At 57.1% G+C, this 18,608-nt stretch overlaps 2 protein-coding genes across 9 annotated transcripts; one reads left to right on the forward strand and one right to left on the reverse strand.

The window, feature by feature from the left end:
* Positions 1–868: 868 nt before the first annotated feature.
* ZNF668 (zinc finger protein 668) lies at positions 869–9,344 on the reverse strand. Of its 3 annotated transcripts, XM_082360827.1 has the most exons (4): positions 9,227–9,324; positions 5,535–5,600; positions 2,732–3,400; positions 869–2,301 (listed from the first exon to the last, which is right to left on the reverse strand). In XM_082360827.1, the coding sequence occupies exons 3-4, from the start codon at positions 3,376–3,378 to the stop codon at positions 1,089–1,091; spliced, it is 1,860 nt and encodes a 619-aa protein (XP_082216953.1). In that variant the 5' UTR covers positions 3,379–3,400; positions 5,535–5,600; positions 9,227–9,324; the 3' UTR covers positions 869–1,088. The 3 variants fall into 3 exon arrangements, with proteins under 3 accessions (XP_082216953.1, XP_082216952.1, XP_082216954.1); XM_082360826.1 differs by lacking the exon at positions 5,535–5,600 and having other exon boundaries at positions 9,227–9,344; XM_082360828.1 differs by lacking the exons at positions 5,535–5,600; positions 9,227–9,324 and adding an exon at positions 8,327–8,460.
* Positions 8,395–18,499, forward strand: ZNF646 (zinc finger protein 646). Of its 6 annotated transcripts, none has more exons than XM_082360813.1 (3): positions 8,395–8,506; positions 11,449–16,874; positions 18,198–18,499. In XM_082360813.1, the coding sequence occupies exons 2-3, from the start codon at positions 11,531–11,533 to the stop codon at positions 18,317–18,319; spliced, it is 5,466 nt and encodes a 1,821-aa protein (XP_082216939.1). In that variant the 5' UTR covers positions 8,395–8,506; positions 11,449–11,530; the 3' UTR covers positions 18,320–18,499. The 6 variants fall into 6 exon arrangements, with proteins under 6 accessions (XP_082216939.1, XP_082216936.1, XP_082216940.1 ...); XM_082360810.1 differs by lacking the exon at positions 8,395–8,506 and adding an exon at positions 9,376–9,804; XM_082360814.1 differs by lacking the exon at positions 8,395–8,506 and adding an exon at positions 9,376–9,554.
* Positions 18,500–18,608: the final 109 nt, after the last annotated feature.

Here is an 18,608-nt window from a genome sequence, read left to right on the forward strand (position 1 = left end):
TTTTTAAAAATATTTATTTATTTATGTATTTGGCTGTGCTGGGTCTTAGCTGCGGCATGCAGGATCTTCGTTGTGGCATGTGGGCTCTTAGCTGCGGCATATGGGATCTAGTTCCCTGACTAAGGATCGAACCCGGGCCCCCTGCATTGGGAGCATGGAGTCTTAACCATTGGACCACCAGGGAAGTCCCCTCCACTGTTTTTAAATATATATATTGCACAGGAATTTAGGATTTTCAAGTTTTGTTAAAAAATTCTTTTGGATGGCAATGAACTTAAGGATTAAACTGGAGAAGCAACATCTTTTAACAATATCTTTCCACTCAGGTACATGGTATACCTCCATTTAGTTAGGTCTTATATCCTTCAGGACAGAGATACCATTTTCTTCATACAGGGTTTGCATGTTTTTTGTGAGGTTTACTCCTTTGTAGTTTATGGGTTTTGTTGTTATTGTGAATGGGACCCCAAGTATATTTTCTAATTTGTTATTGCAATTTATGGGAAATATACTAACTTTGGGCCTCAGTTTATTATCTGCAAAAAGACAGAAGTAGAGCTACTCAGTAACAGGTCAAGTAAGTGTGGGCTAAACAAAGCGAAATAGATTTGTTCATTGCAGGACTTATCGATGACTTTAATATACTTTGATCACCAAGAATCCCCAAGAAGGGTACAGGAATTTCCTGTACTTACTTGACCACGGAACCCTTTGTCACAAGACATTCTGAAACATATTTAGAGAAAACAGTGCACCCAAAGACCCTTCTAGTTTCTAATCTGTCAATCCAGGGATCTCCACGGAGCCTTATCTAATGCCCAAACTCCCATTACTTACCCCCGACCAGAACACAGAAGACAACCCAGTGTCAAAGTGAACGCTTTAATGAGTGGTGCTCAGAGGGAGCCATGTCTCTTGCAGGCTGCTGCCAGCCTCCACTGTGCCCAGCTCTTTGTCAGGAAGGTGAGCTAGCTGCCTGGGGCGGAGGAATGGATCTGGAGTCTAAGAGTGAGCTGAGGCAAAGGGAGGTTCAGGAAGCACCCTGTAGGGGCGGAGCTCCCGGGAGTGTGGCGGAGGGGGCCTGGGCCTCAGGCTGGGCCCTCTTCAGGCATTCCTAGCAAAGCCACGAGGGGCTCGAGGGGCGTGGGGGTCCCGATGGGCACAGGGTGGGTGCGTTCGTGCTTGCGCAGGTCGCTGGCACTCAAGAAGGCCTTGGGGCAGTGGGGGCAGGTGTAGGGGCGCACAGAGCTGTGGGTGCGACTGTGCTTGCGCAGCCCAGCCCGGTCTGAGAAGCTCTTGCCGCACTGGGTGCAGGGGAAGGGCCGGAGCTCTGGGTGTGCGCGCTCGTGCCGTCGCAGCAACGTCAGCGTGGAGAACGTCTCCTTGCACTCCCGGCATACAAACTGTGGTGGTTTCTCGTCCACCTCCTCACCCCCCACTTCGCCTGCCCCCCCCAAGGGACCAGGAGCCTCCCCAACCCCAGCATCTTGGCACTCCACGTGCTCAACGGTCATGCCCACCACTTGCCACTGGGTGGCCATCACACCACCCGATTCCGGGGGCAGTCCCAGCAGCCCTGCTGCAGGGTCCCCGAGCCCCGCCCCTGCTGCCGGGGCCGCTGAGCCCTCGCCTGCCACACTGACCGGCAGCGCCAGCCCCACTACCAGCTCCTGCTGCGGGGGAGGCCCTGCGGCCTCGCTACTGCGATGGGTCCGCTCGTGCTTCCTCAGGCTTGACGAGACCACGAAGGACTTTCCGCAGGCGTTGCAGTGGAAGGGGCGCTCACCCGAGTGCACCCGGCTGTGCTTAGTGAGACTGGCTCGCTCGGCAAAGGCTCGCCCGCACTCCTCGCAGCGGAAGGGCCGCTGGCCGGAGTGCACCAGCGCGTGCCGCTTGAGGTCCCAGGACGCCACGAACGTCTTGTCACACTGCAGGCACTTGAACGGCCGGTCGCCCGTGTGCACCCGCCGATGCATGGCCAGGTCGGCCGGCTGCCGGAAGTCCTTGCCGCACTTCTCGCAGCGGTAGGGCTTCACACCCTCGTGCGCCCGCTGGTGGCGCCGGAAGCTCGAGGGGTCGGAAAACATGCGGCCGCAGCGGGGGCAAAGGAAGGGCTTCTCGCCAGAGTGCGTGCGCTCATGGCTCTGGTAGGAGCTGAGCTGCGTGAAGCCCTTGCCACAGGCTGGGCAGCGGTAGGGCTTTTGCGCTGCATGGATGCGCTGGTGGCACGTGAGCGAGGACGAGCGGGAGAAGCTCTTCCCGCACTCTGAGCAGAGGAAGGGGCGCTCGCCGGTGTGGGACCTGTGGGAGTGCAGAGGGCCGGAGTGAAGGTGGCAGCCCATCGCCCGACCCCGGCCGCCTGTCTGCACTGTACGTTAGGGCCCCCTAACATCGCTGGGGCCTTGGCCCAATCTCCTAAGGGCCACAGGTCTGTACCTCAGAGTAAGAAACCTTCAGGCTGGGTGTCTAGGTGTTCTAGATCCATCTCTGCACTCAACAGACCCGGCCCCCACTCGCACCTCCTGGGCAGCAGCCCAACTTCAAGCCCCGCCCCTTTCCTAGTCCAGGAACCCAGGCCTATCAGACCCCAGTTCCACCCTCCGCCCCCATAGCTCTGCCTCACTCACTTTCCCATTGGTTCCTTCCGATCTTTGGGACTCAACGCCTTCACGCTATTGGTGCGCTCTTCCCAACCCCTTCAGCCGCCCCCCACCCAGCCCAGCGCCCTCACCGCTCGTGGTTGCGGAGGTCCTTGAGTTCCGCGTAGGCCTTGCCGCAGCGCTCGCAGCTGTAGGGCCGCAGGCCTGCGTGCGTGCGCCGGTGCTTGCGGAACACCGAGGGGTCAGCGAAGCTCTTGCCACAGTCGGCGCAGGCGTAGGGCCTCTCGCCGGTGTGACCGCGCTGGTGTATCTTGAGCTTGGAGAGCGCGCCATAGGCCTTGGGGCAGTGCGCGCAGCGGAAAGGCAACTCGCCGGCGTGCGAGGCCAGGTGCACACGCAGGCACACGGGCTGCATGAAGCGGCGACCGCACTCAGGGCAAGGGAAGGGCTTCTCGCCCGTGTGGCTGCGCCCGTGACTGCGTAGCTCTGGTGCCGTTTTGTAGGCCTTGGGGCACAGCGGGCACGCATACGGCCGAGGCTTCGCCGCTGCACCTGACACCTTGTCCCCGCTGGCATCCTCCGCTTTGGGGTCTGTCTCTGGCTTCAGCTTTGCCTCGGCCACCTCCTCTGTACAGTCTGCAGGCCCATGTGTGGCAGCATGACGTGCTGCCCGGGGTGCATTTGGAAACGTCTTGGTACAGGACAGGCACTTATAGCGGCGGCCAGAGCGCTTGTAGCCTGGGGCTGGGGACCTCTCCTCCGAAGACTCTACCTCCATGGCCTGGATGGGCGGGGCTTCTCTGCAAGAGAGGCAAAGTTAGAAGCCACACCCCTTTCCAATTCTCCAAGGCCTGTCTCCTCACCAAAGCCCTCTGAGGCCTCAGAGGAACTCTGTCTTATCTGCATTTCCCACCCGGGATGCACATCCTTCCTCGCAAACATTCCTGTCTCTCTGCGCTCAAGTTTCCTCTCTGGTCTGTTCACTGATGAAAGGAGCTGGACCAGGTGACCTCAGAGGAACTAAGAGAGGAGGCCGGGATCATCGAAATGCCCACCTGCACTTCCCTCCCCAGCCTCTGGGCTTCTCCAAACCCTGTGGCATTCCCAGAAGGCCCAGGCTCTGTCCATCTCACCATCTTCCTTCTATAGCTCAGAATCCAAGACATGTGCAAGGCTGCAGACACGGAGGCTACCTAGATGTGGGTCTGGCCTGAAGGTCTCCAAGTGCTCAGGAAAGACAGAGGTAGGGCCAGAAGAAGGCAGAGCCAGTGGGCTAAATGTGGTGATTGGCACCATCTGTCTGGAAGGGATAGGTCCCCAGCGTATGTATTTTGTCTTTCCCCTCTGGTTGGTTAGCTTGCAGAGGCAGCAACTGTTCACACAGAATTCTGGCCTGGCACAGCTGTAAGGTACTCCACCCCGGATAGGAATCCTGGTCCACCCTCTGCTCTGGAATGGGTCTTTGGTTCTTGCTCCCATAACTCTGGTAATGGGAAGCTCAATTACTCTCAAAGCAGCTTGAGCCATTGCTAGCAGAAGTTAGAAGTCTCTGTCTCATACTCAATGTATCTGCTCTGGCCTGGCCTCCTGGGACACCCACTCTAGCTAGGGCCCCTTCCTTCTCCGTTCAGAGCCCAGACAGCCTCCACCCAGCTGCTCCTGCAGATCATGGCTGGGAGGAAATAGGATTAACAGCTGCATTAGTCTTAACACCAGCTCATCCTCCCTGGAGGATGAAGGGAAGAGGATTACAGCAGATCCACTTAAGGTGCAGCAGCTGCTGGGGCAGCCAGGGTGGGGGGAAGGACAATGTTATAGAGAGGGGAGGGGAGCCAGGTGTGTCCAAAAGATGGGCTGGGAGGTAGGAGGTTTGGATTCTAGCACTCCTTTCTAGGCCTGTTTCATCATCTGTATACCTCAGGGGTTGATGTCTTCTAAGTTATGACCCAGGGAGGATGCAGGAGTCCCCGGGTGATTGGCAAGGGCTGCATCTTTAGAATCAGCACCCTTCTGCCTGGTGGCCCTGCCTCAGTCTCCCACCCCTACACACACAATCTAGTGTGCACAGGCAGCCGGAGTCTTCTCCCTAAGGTACCATGTGATGCTCTGTCCCCTGCTCAAGAATTTTTCATGGCTTCCATCACACCATGCAAGTTCCCAGGTCCTTCCTGGCTGTTATAAATCCTACCAATCCTTCCTTTGAGCCTTACTTCCCAAAGGAAGGTCTTCCTGCATCTCCCCTTTGGTTTCTGGCCTACATCCCACACAGCTCTGTTCCACCCTCAGCTTGGTTTTTTCACTTTTCGAACTAAATCCTAGGGCTGGAAGGTGAGTTAAAGGGCTTGAGGCCCAGCCTTCCCCAGGGCTTGAATTCTGCCTACGGTTTCTAGGGAATCTGCCTATCCTTGGATGAGGCCCTCACTACCTCCTTTCCAGATCATCTCTGGACAGTCTGATCAAGTTTCTCCTTAATAAAAATGACAGCCTGCGACTTCCCTGGTGGCTCAGTGGATAAGGCTCCGTGCTCCCAACGCAGGGGGCCCGGGTTCCATCCCTGGTCAAGGAACTAGATCCCACATGCACGCCGCAACTTAGAGTTCGCATGCCACAACTAAGGAGCCCGGGAGCTACAACTAAGGAGCCTGCCTGCCACAACTAAGACCTGATGCAACCAAATAAATAAATAAATAAATAAATAAATAAATATTTTAAAAAACAAAATGATAGCTCACATTTACCGAGCACCTGCTAAACAACAGGCAACATCCTAACCTTTTTACATGTATTAACTTACTTGCACTTCATGTCAGCACCATGAAAAAAGTTCTGTTATTACCCCCTTTCACAGATAAGGGAACTGAGGCCCAGAGAAACAATTTAGCATTGTCGTTAAGTGCAGTCTCCGAAGCCAAACTGCGTGGCTTCGAATCTTACCTTCCTCACTTCCTAGCTGTGACCTTGTGCAATTTACTTCATGCCGTAGGACCTCAGTTTTCTCATCTGAAAAAAGGGAGGTAATAACACTACTTACCTCACAGGGTTGGGCGAGGGCTGAATGAGATAAGAATAATTACTCCCCTCAATTACTGAATCTTCTCAGAGCCAGACACCTTGCTGAGTGTGCAACCTTATTTAATTCTCTCATAGCTTCCTGAGATAGGCATTATTGTCCTCATTTTACAGATGAATAAACTGAGGTTCTGAGAAGGTTAGTGATTAACCCATGGTCACATACCTAGTAACTCATGCAGCTGAAACTTGAATCCAGGTGTTTAATTCACCTTGAGTAGTTGGGCCCTCCCAGACTTATCTGCTACCTGGGCCAGCCCCACGACGACCAGAACCCTGAGCTCAGGTTATACCTTGGTCTCCTCTCATTCCTGTAGAAGTCCCTGGAGACCAGAGCCAGCACCCTTTACGTTTCTGTTTCCCTCTCAGAGGGCTGGACCCGTGGGTTCCAAGCTCTGGGCCTCAGTCTTCCCATCTGTGAGCCAGAAACCAGGTAGGTGGAGGGGTAAATCCCTCCTCCTAAGGCACTTCCCAGGGGAAATAGTAGGGGTGTGCCAGGCACAAGCTCTATAAAGAACGAAGGGTCAGGTAGGCTAGGCCCCTGTCTAAAACCCCTGCATTGGGAATTCCCTGGTGGTCCAGTGGTTAAGAATCCGCCTTCCAAAGCAGGGGACGTGGGTTTGATTCCTAGTCGAGGAAGTAAGATACCACATGCCACGGGGCAACTAAGCCCGCGTATCACAACTAGAGAAGCCTGCACGCCACAACGAAGACCCAGTGCAACCAAAAAAATAAGTAAAAAAAAAACAAACAAAAAACCCATCATCAGCTCTTCACTTCCCTGTTCACGGAGGACTCTTCCACCCACCACTCCCTAGAGTGATTCTGTGAACTCGCTGCAGGAAAATAATCATGCAGGGAGCATGGGGTAGGACTCAGAAATCTATTCTAAACATGCTTTCTGGGTCATTCCAACTAACACTCATTTAAGAACCTTAGGTTTTCAGAAGCTTCTAGGAGAGAGGCATTTTTAATACACCTCTTTTTCAGATGTGGAGATTAAGGCCCCTGTAAGGGAAAAAACTTACACATAAGGACACATAGCTAGTCAAGGAGCCCAGACTCAAACACGAGTCTTCAGGTCCCTGGGCTGGGCTCTTTCTCTACCAGTCTTCATTTACTTAAGGTTTATTAGCCAAATCATGAGACTTTCCACTGCTCCCAGGACAAAGACCAATATCTTTTCCATGGCAAGCAAGGCCCTGAACTATCTAACTCCTGCCTATCCCATCTCCCACTCCTCTCCCCTGGGCTCACTAGGCTCTACCCACACAGGCTCCCCCTTTATCTCCTCAAAGACTTAAATTCCTTCCCATCTCAGGGACTTGGCACTAGTAGTTTCCTCTGCTAGAAACATTATTTCCGAGGGTCTTTGTGTAGCTATCTCTTTGATTCCATTTGGGTCTCAGCTCCCTGTCACCTCCTTAAAGAGGCCTTTCCTGACCACCTTTCTTAATGCTATCTGCACCCCTGCTAATCACTCTCTATCCCCCTCCTGTTTAATTTCCTTCATGTTGCTCATCTGGATAACATTCCTTGCAAATTTACCATGGGCCAGGTATCATTCTAAGCATTTTATGTGTACGACTCAAGCTAAGCCTCACGACGGCCTAGGAGTTTGTTATGGATGAATGTGCGCATGCATGGAAGCAAGGGGAAGGCCATGTGGGAACTTAGACAGAAGGTGGCCACATACGATCCAAGAAAGGAGCCTTCACCAGGAACTGAATTGGCCAGCACCTTGATCTTGGACACCTCAACCTCCAGAACGGTGAGAAATAAATTTCTGTTGTGCCCCCCAGTCTGTTATGGTTTTCTGCTGTTGTTGTTATGGTAGCCCAAACAGACTAAGTTAAATAGTATTATTTTCCCCCCATTTTTCAGACAAGGATACTGAGGCACACAGAAGTGAAGAAACTAGTCACAGTCACAGCCAATACTCAAAGCCAGGTGGTCTGCCTCCCAAACTTCTGCCCTCTGTCCCCTGCTTATTGCTTTGCTAGCACTTATACATTTTATGGTTCAGTTGTTAATTCTCTGTCTCCAGCTTGAGAGTCTAGGCTGGCAAAGAGCCAGGAACCTTTATTATTCTGTATCCTCTACGCATAGAACCATGCTTGGTGCCCAAAACAAACTGAACAAATCAACCTCCGAGGCGGTATTTGAACCCAGGTCTATAGCCTCTGCCTCCTCCATAGTAGGAGTTCAGAAGAATGTCGGTCAACAACTATTTAGTAACTGAATTTCTCTGCTTTTCCAAGTTCACAGGGTCCATATATCGCCCCTAGTATCCCACAGTGGATTCATTGCTCTGGTGAGGGAGGCTTGTCTTTGTCTTTGTTTACTATTGAATTTAGGGGGCGGGGGACGTCCTGCTGCATGAACAGGCTCTAAATGCCAGGGATGCAGAGATTTAATTCCCAGAGTTTAGAACCCTGCGGGCAGTGATGAGGTGAAGAGCCACTTTTTATCCTCTCTGCACCTCAGTCTCCCCACCTCTAAACAAGTAGTTACCAATAGGCCTCACAGGCCATGAGAGATCCGGTGAGACGGCAGATGGGGAACTGTGAACCATGCAGAGATAAGAACTAATCATCTCCTAGGCGTCCAATCTGGTCAGTCCACAACCTAATCCCAACCCACTTTTCCAGCCTCACCTCCAGGGGCAGTGTGCCCCTCCCGACAGCGACCTTAGCTCCAGCCACAATTCTCAAACTTCACCACCAAATACATCTCCATATGCAGTTCCCTCTGCCTCCTCCCGTGGGAAAACTCTTTTGCATCCTTCAAATACCTGCTTCCCCAGTGCCCTCAGGAATACTTAATAGACTATAGAAGTAAGAGCGCCATGGCTCTCTGGGCCTCAGTTTTCTCATCAGTAAAATGAGGTCTCTGAGGCATGTGGGAGTTTTAAGGTCGTTAGAGCCGAGAGCTGCGGAAACCTTGCGCATTCTCGCTCCCTGCAACTGTCTACGTGTCGGAACCCCCGGCAGACAGACAGACCCGCAGGGCAGGGCCCTGGGCTGCCTCTTCTCAGGAAAAGCCCTGGGAAAACGTGGCACCGGAGAACGTGGCAAGAAGGAGTGAACGAAGGATGACAGAATGAACAAATGAATGGACCGAAGGCCATACTTTGGACAAAGGCCGGCAAGATGGCGTTCTCTAGGACCGCGGGAGGGGCGGCCAGGACCTCGACTGGGGAGGGGGAACGCCGGCGCCGGGGACCGTGCTTGACGGGCCGCACGCCTGGGACAAAAGCCTGCAACATGGCGGGCTCTAGGACCCTCGTGCGCGCACGGCGCAAGGCGGGCAGCCGTGCCGCCCGAGCCCAGGCGTCTGCTGCAGCCGGTCCGCCGGGACAGCCGGCGGGTTCTAGGACCCACTGGGCCCAGAGCCCGCCCGCCCGCGCCCTCCCGGGGCCGCACTCCTCCCGCCCCTCCCGCGCCAGGCCAACCCTATCTGCCCTCTGCACCCACAGGGAAACTGAGGCCCGTTCGGATTGCGTCCGCAGTGGGACTGCCCGGGAGTCCCTGCGGCTTCCCGCCGGCATTTCCTACCTGAACAGACTGGGGCTGGCTCCGTGGCGTCAACGGCAGCTCCTCTCACCGACGGAGCCCGGGACACAGCCAGGGAGCGGCAGGCGCTAGGACCCAGCTTGTGGGGGGGGGGGGGAGGGACGGGAGGCGGGGCCGGCGAGCGGAAGTGGAAGGGAGCTTTTCCCGCTAGGGAAGAAGGCGAAGTTTATCCGAGCACCCCCAGGCGAAGGTGGCGGAGAAACACCTTGCAGGGGGTCTCTGTGGGTGCTAATGACAGAGGACACCGGAATAGGTTTACGGGATGCACCGGCTATTGCTAGCCTGGGGATAGATCACCGTGAACTAGAAGGTGGGAGGACAGAAAGGCCATGCCCAAGATTTGTAGTACCTAAATCCGCTTATATTCCACAACATTTCCCTTAATAGCAAGGAGTAAATGACGCTCCCTTCATCTGTCTTTAGAAGTTTTACAAGAAGCCCCAGGAAAAGTGTCGCCAAAATACTGAGGCCAGGGCTGCAGAACCCTTTTTATCCTCTTCTGCGCTCAGCCAATATGCACCGGAAGGATTTTAGCGGCTCTTCCCGGAAGTGTGGCTAAGGTTAGTGCAGAACGACACAGCTCTTTGACCTACGTGGGCGGGGTCAGAGTCGCGCGTTAGCTGCTTCTCATCTAGCACCGGAAATGTGTCTGTGTAGAACCACTGCTTGGAGGCGGGACAGAAGCATTTTTAAGGCGGAAGTTTCGCGGGGAAGCTTTTGCGGCTAGGACACTTCCTGTTTCCTAGTAACAATAGGAAGTGTCCGCGGAGCTCGGGTAGACTGCTGGCTCGTGCCAGCTGCGCCCTCTTTCCTCTGCGTCCTTCCTTCTCCCCCTCTCTTTTCCCTCTTTCCCTCACCTCCCACCGCCCAGGAGCCCTGGCAGAGTGTGCGTGTGTGGGAGCTCGAGAGCCCCTCCACAACCACCCCTTGGGGCGCGCGGCTGCAGTTAGGGTGAGGGTCCCAGTGCGCAGGCGCACTCCCGTTCGCGGTCCCCAACGGACGCACCCGCGGCGGGAACGAGAAGGGGCCACCGGTGTGAGGTAGGGGTCCTAAGAGAAAACCGGTCGAGGAGATGAGCGAGGCAAGAGGACCTTATTGGTGGTTGATTAGGAGAGGCGACTCTTGAGCGAAGGGGCTTTGTGAAGTGAGAATTCTGGGAGCAGGTTCAGTAAGGGGGTTTAGAGTCGGAGATAGGAGTTGTATTGGGGTCCCAAGGGAGTGAAGAGTCAGAGTCAGAGAAGGCCAAGGTGATGTAGGAGGCATGGGGGCCTGCCATGGAGAGAGCAAGGGCTTTGGAAAGAAGATTGTCCGAGTCAAACGGGCTGGCTCGTGTGTAAACTGGGATAACAGAGGCACTGCAGTGTGTTGTGAGGACTAAGTGACATACCGAATATTCTTTACTTAGCACAGTGCCTGACACACGGTAATGCTTAGGTAGCACGTGTTGCTGTTGTCATCAGTATTATGAGAGAAGGTAGAAGAAAAAATGAGAAGGGATGGAGAGGCGTAGGAAAGAAAAAAGTAGAGGGTGAAGAACCAGAAAGGAGACGAGATTTCCAAGATGGAAGATCGTTTGGAATCCGGGGAACCCAAGAGAGTCTTTCAGAAAGGTGACTTTGTGACCCTGAAAGGAATAGGGCAGGTGGGGGAACAAGCCAGCCCTTTCTCTGAAGGGGGCCTCTAACCTCACCTCTCAGGTCCTAGGCTGTCAACTGAAGAAAGAGGCTGCTTCTTCCATGCCTCTAGGCTACTCTGTTCAGCTGAGGGGTGAAGGAGGGAGGATTGGACTTACCTTATAGAAGGTTCTAGGAGAGGTACAGGTTTCCTTTTAAGATGTCGCAGAAGATAGGTTGTTTCAGATTTATAGAGAGCAGATGGTTAGGGACAGTAAGGCTTTTGGGATTTGGTCTGAAGACAGAATAATAGGTTTGTGATCAGAGGTAGGTTGCATTCCTTTAGACATCAGTTTCCTTATCTATACCTCCAGAGATGAGTCAGGCCTAGAGGAGCTCCCATGTTTGGGGAGCTTGTATGCAGGGAAGTATTAAATGATGGTGCTTCCAGAATAGATCCAGTAGAGAGCAGGTCTCTGGGCATTGCTGCTTGGGGAACCCATGTGTGCCCTCTGGTGAACTTGTTGCTCATGGAACTAAGAGGCAAAGTTAATTCAGGCCTTCCTTCTGACCACTGCCCCCTGTTCCTAGGCCTTGGACCCTCCACCAGAGGAAGATGCTGCTGCCACCTGCCTGCTCTTCCTGAACCTTCAGGTTTCTGCCACACTGCCCCATGGAGGACACGCCCACCTCACTCAGCTGCTCTGACTGTCAGCGCCACTTTCCTAGCCTCCCAGAACTGTCACGGCACCGAGAACTGCTCCATCCATCTTCCAACCAGGACAGTGAGGAGGCTGACAGCATCCCTCGGCCCTACCGCTGTCAGCAGTGTGGGCGGGGCTATCGTCACCCAGGGAGCCTGGTCAACCACCGCCGGACCCACGAGACTGGCCTTTTCCCCTGTACCACCTGTGGCAAGGACTTCACCAATCCCATGGCCCTCAAGAGCCACATGAGGACTCATGCTCCTGAAGGCCGCCGGCGGCGCAGGCCTCCGCGCCCCAAGGAAGCCACTCCATGCCTCCAGGGGGAGACAGTGTCCACTGACTCCTGGGGCCAGAGGCTTGGCCCTGGGGAAGGCTGGGAAAACCAGAAGAAACATACTGAAGAGACATCTGGCTGTGAATCTGGGCCAGACTCTAGGGCAGCTCTGGGCACTTGGGAAGATCCACCCACCAGACAAAGAGAAGGCTGGGAAAGCCAGCCAGATCCTGAGGAGGGCACAGAGCGCTGGGGGCCCACCACCAACTCTGCCGGAGACCCACCGCTCCCCACCCCGGCCAGCAGTCTCCTTAGCAATTTGGAACAGTATTTGGCTGAATCAGTAGTGAATTTCACAGCTGGCGAGGAGCCCGCCCAGTCCCCTCCTGCTGAGGATGAGCGGCGGTACAAATGCAGTCAATGTGGCAAGACCTACAAGCATGCCGGGAGCCTCACCAACCACCGCCAGAGCCACACCCTGGGCGTCTACCCTTGTGCCATCTGCTTCAAGGAGTTCTCTAACCTCATGGCTCTGAAGAATCACTCCCGACTCCATGCCCAGTATCGGCCTTACCAGTGTCCCCACTGCCCCCGCGCCTTCCGGCTCCCCCGAGAGCTGCTGGAACATCAGCAATCCCATGAGGGTGAAAGTCAGGAGCAGCTGTGGGAAGAGAAAGGGATGCCCACCACCAATGGGCACGCAGACGAGAGCAGCCGGGAACAGCTCCCTGGTACACAGATGCTGAATGGCTCTGGGGAGCTGAGCACCTCTGGGGAGCTGGAAGATAGCAGCCTGGAGGAGTACCGGCCATTCCACTGTGGGGACTGTGGCCGTACCTACCGCCATGCTGGGAGCCTCATCAACCATCGCAAGAGCCACCAGACAGGTGTCTACCCCTGCTCCATCTGTTCCAAGCAGCTGTTCAACGCAGCTGCCCTCAAAAACCACGTGCGGGCACATCACAGACCCCGGCAAGGAGCCGGAGAGGATGGGCAGCCATCAGTACTGCCAGCTCCCCTGCCGCTGGCTGAGACCACCCACAAAGAGAAGGAGGTCCCTGCCGCCACCCTGGACCACCGCCCCTATAAGTGCAATGAGTGTGGTCGGGCTTACCGGCACCGGGGGAGCCTGGTGAACCACCGCCATAGCCATCGGACAGGAGAGTACCAGTGCTCACTCTGTCCCCGCAAGTACCCCAACCTCATGGCCCTGCGCAACCACGTGCGGGTACACTGCAAGGCTGCTCGCCGCAGCACAGGCCCAGGGGCCGAGGGTCCCCTCGGCCGCCGCAAGTTGGAGCTCCCAGCTGACCCAGTGGGAGCAGAGGCAGCCCCCCATTCAGATCAGGGACCTGGGTGCAGACGTGAAGAGGGGGCCACCGATGTCCCGCCAGCAGCAGATAGGACCGCGCCACAGATATGTAGCCTGGGTGGCATGCTCTTTGAAGACCCTGAGAGTCTTGAACGTCACGGCCGGAGCCATGGGGAAGGGGAGAACGGCAGGACCGAGACCAGGGTGTCACCTCCTCGGGCGTTTGCCTGCCGAGACTGTGGAAAGAGCTATCGCCACTCAGGCAGCCTCATCAACCACCGGCAGACCCACCAGACGGGAGACTTCAGTTGCGGGGCCTGCGCCAAGCGCTTCCACACCGTGGCCGCCATGAAGAACCACATGCGCCGCCACAGTCGGCGGCGGAGCAGGCGGCACCGGAGGCGGGCTGGCAGTGCTGGCGGTGGGGGAGAAGCCGAACTCCCGTCAGGCGGGAGCTGGGCCCCAGAGCTGGTGGGAGACGGTGAGGGCCTGAGCCGTCCCCAAGACCCTTCAAGGCAAAGTCTGAGTGGAGCCGAAGGCAACATGGAAAGTGATGGGAGCTGTTTGCAGGCTGCAGCTGAAAGGGACAAATGTGGGCTTGAGAGGGATGAGGCCTGTTTCCAGGGTGATAAAGAGAGCAGCGGCACTGAGGAAGGACTGGAAAGGAAGGAGGCCTGTTTCCTTGACAACTTGGACGTCCCAGGCGATGAGGAGAGCAATGGGACTCGCTTCTGTGGTGGCCTCCCTGGGGTGGAGGAAGACCAGAAACCAGCCCCTGGCCAGCCCAGCTCCCCTTCCCACTCTGCCAGAGCCGCTGCTGGCTGGCAGGCTGAGGTCTCCCACACGTGTCCTGACTGTGGGCATTCTTTCCCCCACTCCGCTGGCCTGCTGAGCCACAGGCCCTGCCACCCACCGGGCATCTATCAGTGCTCCCTCTGCCCGAAGGAGTTTGAGTCCTTGCCTGCCCTGCGCAGCCACTTCCAGAGCCATGGACCCGGGGAGGCAGCCTCCGCACAGCCCTTCCTCTGCTGCCTCTGCGGCATGATCTTCCCTGGGCGGGCTGGCTACAGGCGTCACCGGCGCCAGGCTCATGACTCCTATGGTACGACTGAGGGCTCAGAGGAGGAGGGGGAAGAGGAAGGAGCAGCAGGGGCAGCCTCCACCCATAGCCCCCCACTGCAGCTCTCGGAAGCAGAACTGCTGAATCAGCTGCAGCGGGAGGTGGAGGCGCTGGATGGCGCCGGGTATGGGCACATCTGTGGCTGCTGCGGTCAGACCTACGATGACCTGGGCAGCCTGGAGCGTCACCATCAAATCCAGAGTTCCGGGAACACCAACGGCGAGGTTCCCAGCCTCATTCATCACCCGGGAGAGTCAGGTGATGCCACGGGGATGGTTGCAGATGGCACCTTTGAGGGCACGGTGACCTCTTTTTCTGGGGAGGGTGGAGACACAAAGTCTGGAGAGGGAGTAGGTGCCACGCTTGCAGACAGCCTTTGCATGCAGGGTGGGGAAAGTTCTCTGGAGACCCAGCCCCGCCCCTTCCGCTGCAACCAGTGCGGCAAGACCTATCGCCATGGGGGCAGCCTGGTGAACCACCGCAAGATCCACCAGACCGGAGACTTCATCTGCCCCGTCTGCTGCCGCTGCTACCCCAACCTGGCTGCCTATCGCAATCATCTGCGAAACCACCCGCGCTGCAAAGGCTCTGAGCCCCAGGTGGGGCCCGTTCCAGAGGCAGGAGGCAGCGGTGAGCCCCAAAACATGGCGGAGGAGGGCCTCGGGCAGGCAGAAGGGGAGAAGTTCCAGAAGGAACTTAAAGTGGAGCCCCTGGAGGAGGTGGCGAGGGTGAAGGAAGAGGCCTGGGAGGAGACCACTGTGAAGGGGGAGGAAATGGAGCCGAGGTTGGAGACTGCGGAGAAGGGCTGCCAGACTGAAGCCAGCTCCGAGCGGCCCTTCAGCTGCGAGGTGTGCGGCCGGTCCTACAAGCACGCCGGCAGCCTCATCAATCACCGGCAGAGCCACCAGACCGGCCACTTTGGCTGCCAGGCCTGCTCCAAAGGCTTCTCAAACCTCATGTCCCTCAAGAACCACCGGCGCATCCACGCGGATCCCCGGCGTTTCCGCTGCGCCGAATGTGGGAAGGCCTTCCGCCTGCGGAAGCAGCTGGCCAGCCACCAGCGGGTCCACATGGAGCGTGGTGGAGCTGGGGGCTCCCGCAAGCTGCCCCGGGAAGATCGGCCCTTTCGCTGTGGGCAGTGTGGGCGGACCTACCGCCACGCCGGCAGCCTCCTGAACCACAGGCGTAGCCACGAGACGGGCCAGTATAGCTGTCCCGCCTGCCCCAAGACCTACTCCAACCGCATGGCCCTGAAGGACCACCAGAGGCTGCACTCGGAGAGCCGGCGGCGCCGAGCTGGGCGGTCCCGGCGGGCAGCTGTGCGCTGCGCCCTCTGCGGCCGGGGCTTCCCTGGCCGGGGATCTCTGGAGCGGCACCTGCGAGAGCATGAGGAGGAGGCCAGAGGGGGTCAGGGAGGCCCAAATGGCACCGAGGGCGGTGAGGGGAACCTGGTCAATGACCAGGGACTAGAGGGCAGGTGGTGCGGTACTGAGTCGGTATCCCCGCTGGAGGCTGGAGTCATGAGGCCAGCGGAGCAGAGTCAGAGCCCCCTCAAGGCAGCAGGTTTAGAAGGCACAGAGCCAATGTCCTGGGGCACGGGGAAAGCAGATGGGTGGCAAGGAGACAGAGGACCGGTGAATCATGATGGAGATTGGGTTCCTGGGGGTCACGTACCGACCAAGCCGGAAGACGAGTCAGGGGACAGTGTCCCCAGGAGTCCTTGCCACCTTGGCAACAGCCAGCCCAATGGACCTAGTCTGATTCCCATGGATAGCTGGAACAATGGAGACAGCAGCCCTCAGCTTCAGCCGGAGAGCCACTCCTTTTCCTGCAGCCCTTGTGGCAAGACCTCCTGCCAGTCGGAAGGGCCCTTGAAACACCACAACACCCACAAGACAGACCGTCACTATTGCCTGCTCTGCTCCAAGGAGTTCTTGAATCCTGTGGCCACCAAGAGCCAGAGCCACAACCACATAGCTGCCCAGACCTTTGCCTGCCCTGACTGTGGCAAGGCCTTTCGGTCCCACCATGAACTCGCCAGCCACCTGCAGACTCATGCCAGGGGCCTCAGTCAGGTGTCGCCCCAGATGGAGGCCAGAGGTCCCAAAGCTGGGGCTGTGGAGGATGAGTTGGATCTCCCTGGTCAAGTCCGGAAGGCCCCATCAGAACCCCCCAGGGCCCCAGGAGAGAATGCCGGGAGAGCTAATGGAGGCCAAGGCGTCAGGTCTGCAGCAGCTGTGGACGAGGAGCGGCCCTTCCACTGTGCCCAGTGTGGGCGTTCCTACCGCCATGCCGGTAGCCTGCTGAACCACCAGAAGGCCCACACCACTGGACTGTATCCCTGCTCCCTCTGCCCCAAACTTCTACCCAACCTGCTGTCCCTTAAGAACCACGGCAGGACCCACACGGACCCCAAGCGCCACCGCTGCAGCGTCTGTGGCAAGGCCTTCCGGACAGCTGCCCGGCTGGAGGGCCACGGGCGGGTCCACGCACCCCGGGAGGGGCCCTTCACCTGCCCCCACTGTCCCCGCCACTTCCGCCGCCGCATCAGCTTCCTGCAGCACCAGCAGCAGCACCAGGAGGAGTGGGCAGTGGCCAGCTCTGGTACGGGGGCATGAGTGGGCTTGGGCAGAGGACTGAAGGGTCCCAGAGGAGGCGGGCACACAGTGGAGGGTAAAAACTGGCCCCAAGGGGAGCAAGGAGTGAGAGGATCACGTGGATTCCAGGAGGCGGCCAGGGCTGGGATGTAGAGAACGCTAGTTTGCGGATGCTGCCTTTTGAGTAGCTGAGATCTGAACCCCTGGGGGCTACCTTACCCCAAGGTGAATAGGTAGCCTGGTGGGTTGGGGTAGTCGGGGGTGGTAGGGAGTGGTCAGGGGCAGAGGCAGCTGCCGGGGCTCCTCTGCTGTGCCGGAGCCAGAGAGGAACGGTCTTTTTGTTTTGGGAGGGGAGGTAGCTGGGTACCACCTGGCTGCTGCATCCGGAAACTCCCCTGATCCAGCCAGTTAAGTAATGATTTCCAGAGAACAAGATGGTCTAGGTTCTGCCCTTCCCTAGAGTAGGCAAGGAGCCAGGGAAAAAGGGAGGGGGCATGGGAGGCGCCCCCAGACTGTGGCTTCCATGCTGACCTGGTCGGGGAACAGGGTCATTAGTTGGCACCCAGCTCCCTGTCCCTGTTTCCCCGAATCTTGTCTCTGCTCCCCCTCCTCTTTTCTTGGAGACTAGACCCTTGGCCCTTTCCCACCTGTATTGGCCCACGTTTCTTCTCCTTCCCTTTATTCAACCTTCTTCTTTCTCTGCTGCGCATTTCCTTTTTGGGATCCAACCAAGCCACCCTTTCCACCTGCACACCCCCCTCCCCTCCGGCACACCTTTAATTGGAGGACTGAGTCACAGATAATTGTTTCTTTGAAGCCAGGCCCAGCTATAGCAACAACAGTTAGCAGCCCCTATTTCCCATCCTACATCAAGGGGAATCTCCAGGGAAAGACACCTCCGCCCAGCCTTGCTGGAGGACGAGGCTGCGGAGGAATGGGAGAGCCTGTTCCCTCAGCAAGTCCCGGGCTTGCTCTCCACCTCCCCTAGGGATCCGTAGCCCTTCTCCCAGGGCCCCTTCCATTTAGTGGCCCCCAAAGTGGGTGTCCCTGAGATGGTGGGCCCCTTGACCAGAGATTGTCAGGGCAGGAAGGGTGGGTGGTGAGATTCCCCTGAGAGTGCTGATAAGATGGCTTTCAGGATAAAAGATTTCTCGTGACCCCAAGGGAATGAGTGAGGAGCTAGTGAACCAGGTCTGGGGAAATAATTGGGAGTTCTCACACAGGCCTTGGGGGCAGGGGCTGTAGGGAATGGCCTGCAGGGCTAGGGAGGGGGAGGGGTACAAGCTGTGTGGGGTTTGTGCCCTCAGTCGCCTCGTCTCTCTCTCCCCAGGAACCCCAAAGGCACCAGCGGCGGGCAGAGGGGACTTGTCATTGCCCCTTCCACCCACCCCCACGACCCCACTCCTGGACCCTTCACCCCAGTGGCCTGCAGACCTCAGCTTCTCCCTCTGAACTTCAAGTTTCCAAAGATCAGAATACGGGGTAGGGGGAGGGCAGGTTGTAGGGAAAGGCTTGATCTCCTTGTTTTGCTCAGGAGTAGTTTGGGCATCCCCAGCTCTCTTCTCCTCTCCTCCTGCAAAGAGGACCCAGATCTGGCTTCTTTCCCATGGAGGGGGTGAAATGTTCCTCCCGTCCTGTCCTTGAAGGACCTCCTTTCCCCTGCCTTTGTCACCATGCTCTTCCCTGTGACCAGCCCTGCAAGAAACCCAGTGCCAGGCTCTGCGGCCGGGCCACCCTCACC

This window comes from Balaenoptera borealis, assembly GCF_965194805.1.
Source record: "Balaenoptera borealis genome assembly, chromosome: 16".
NCBI lineage: Eukaryota > Metazoa > Chordata > Mammalia > Artiodactyla > Balaenopteridae > Balaenoptera > Balaenoptera borealis.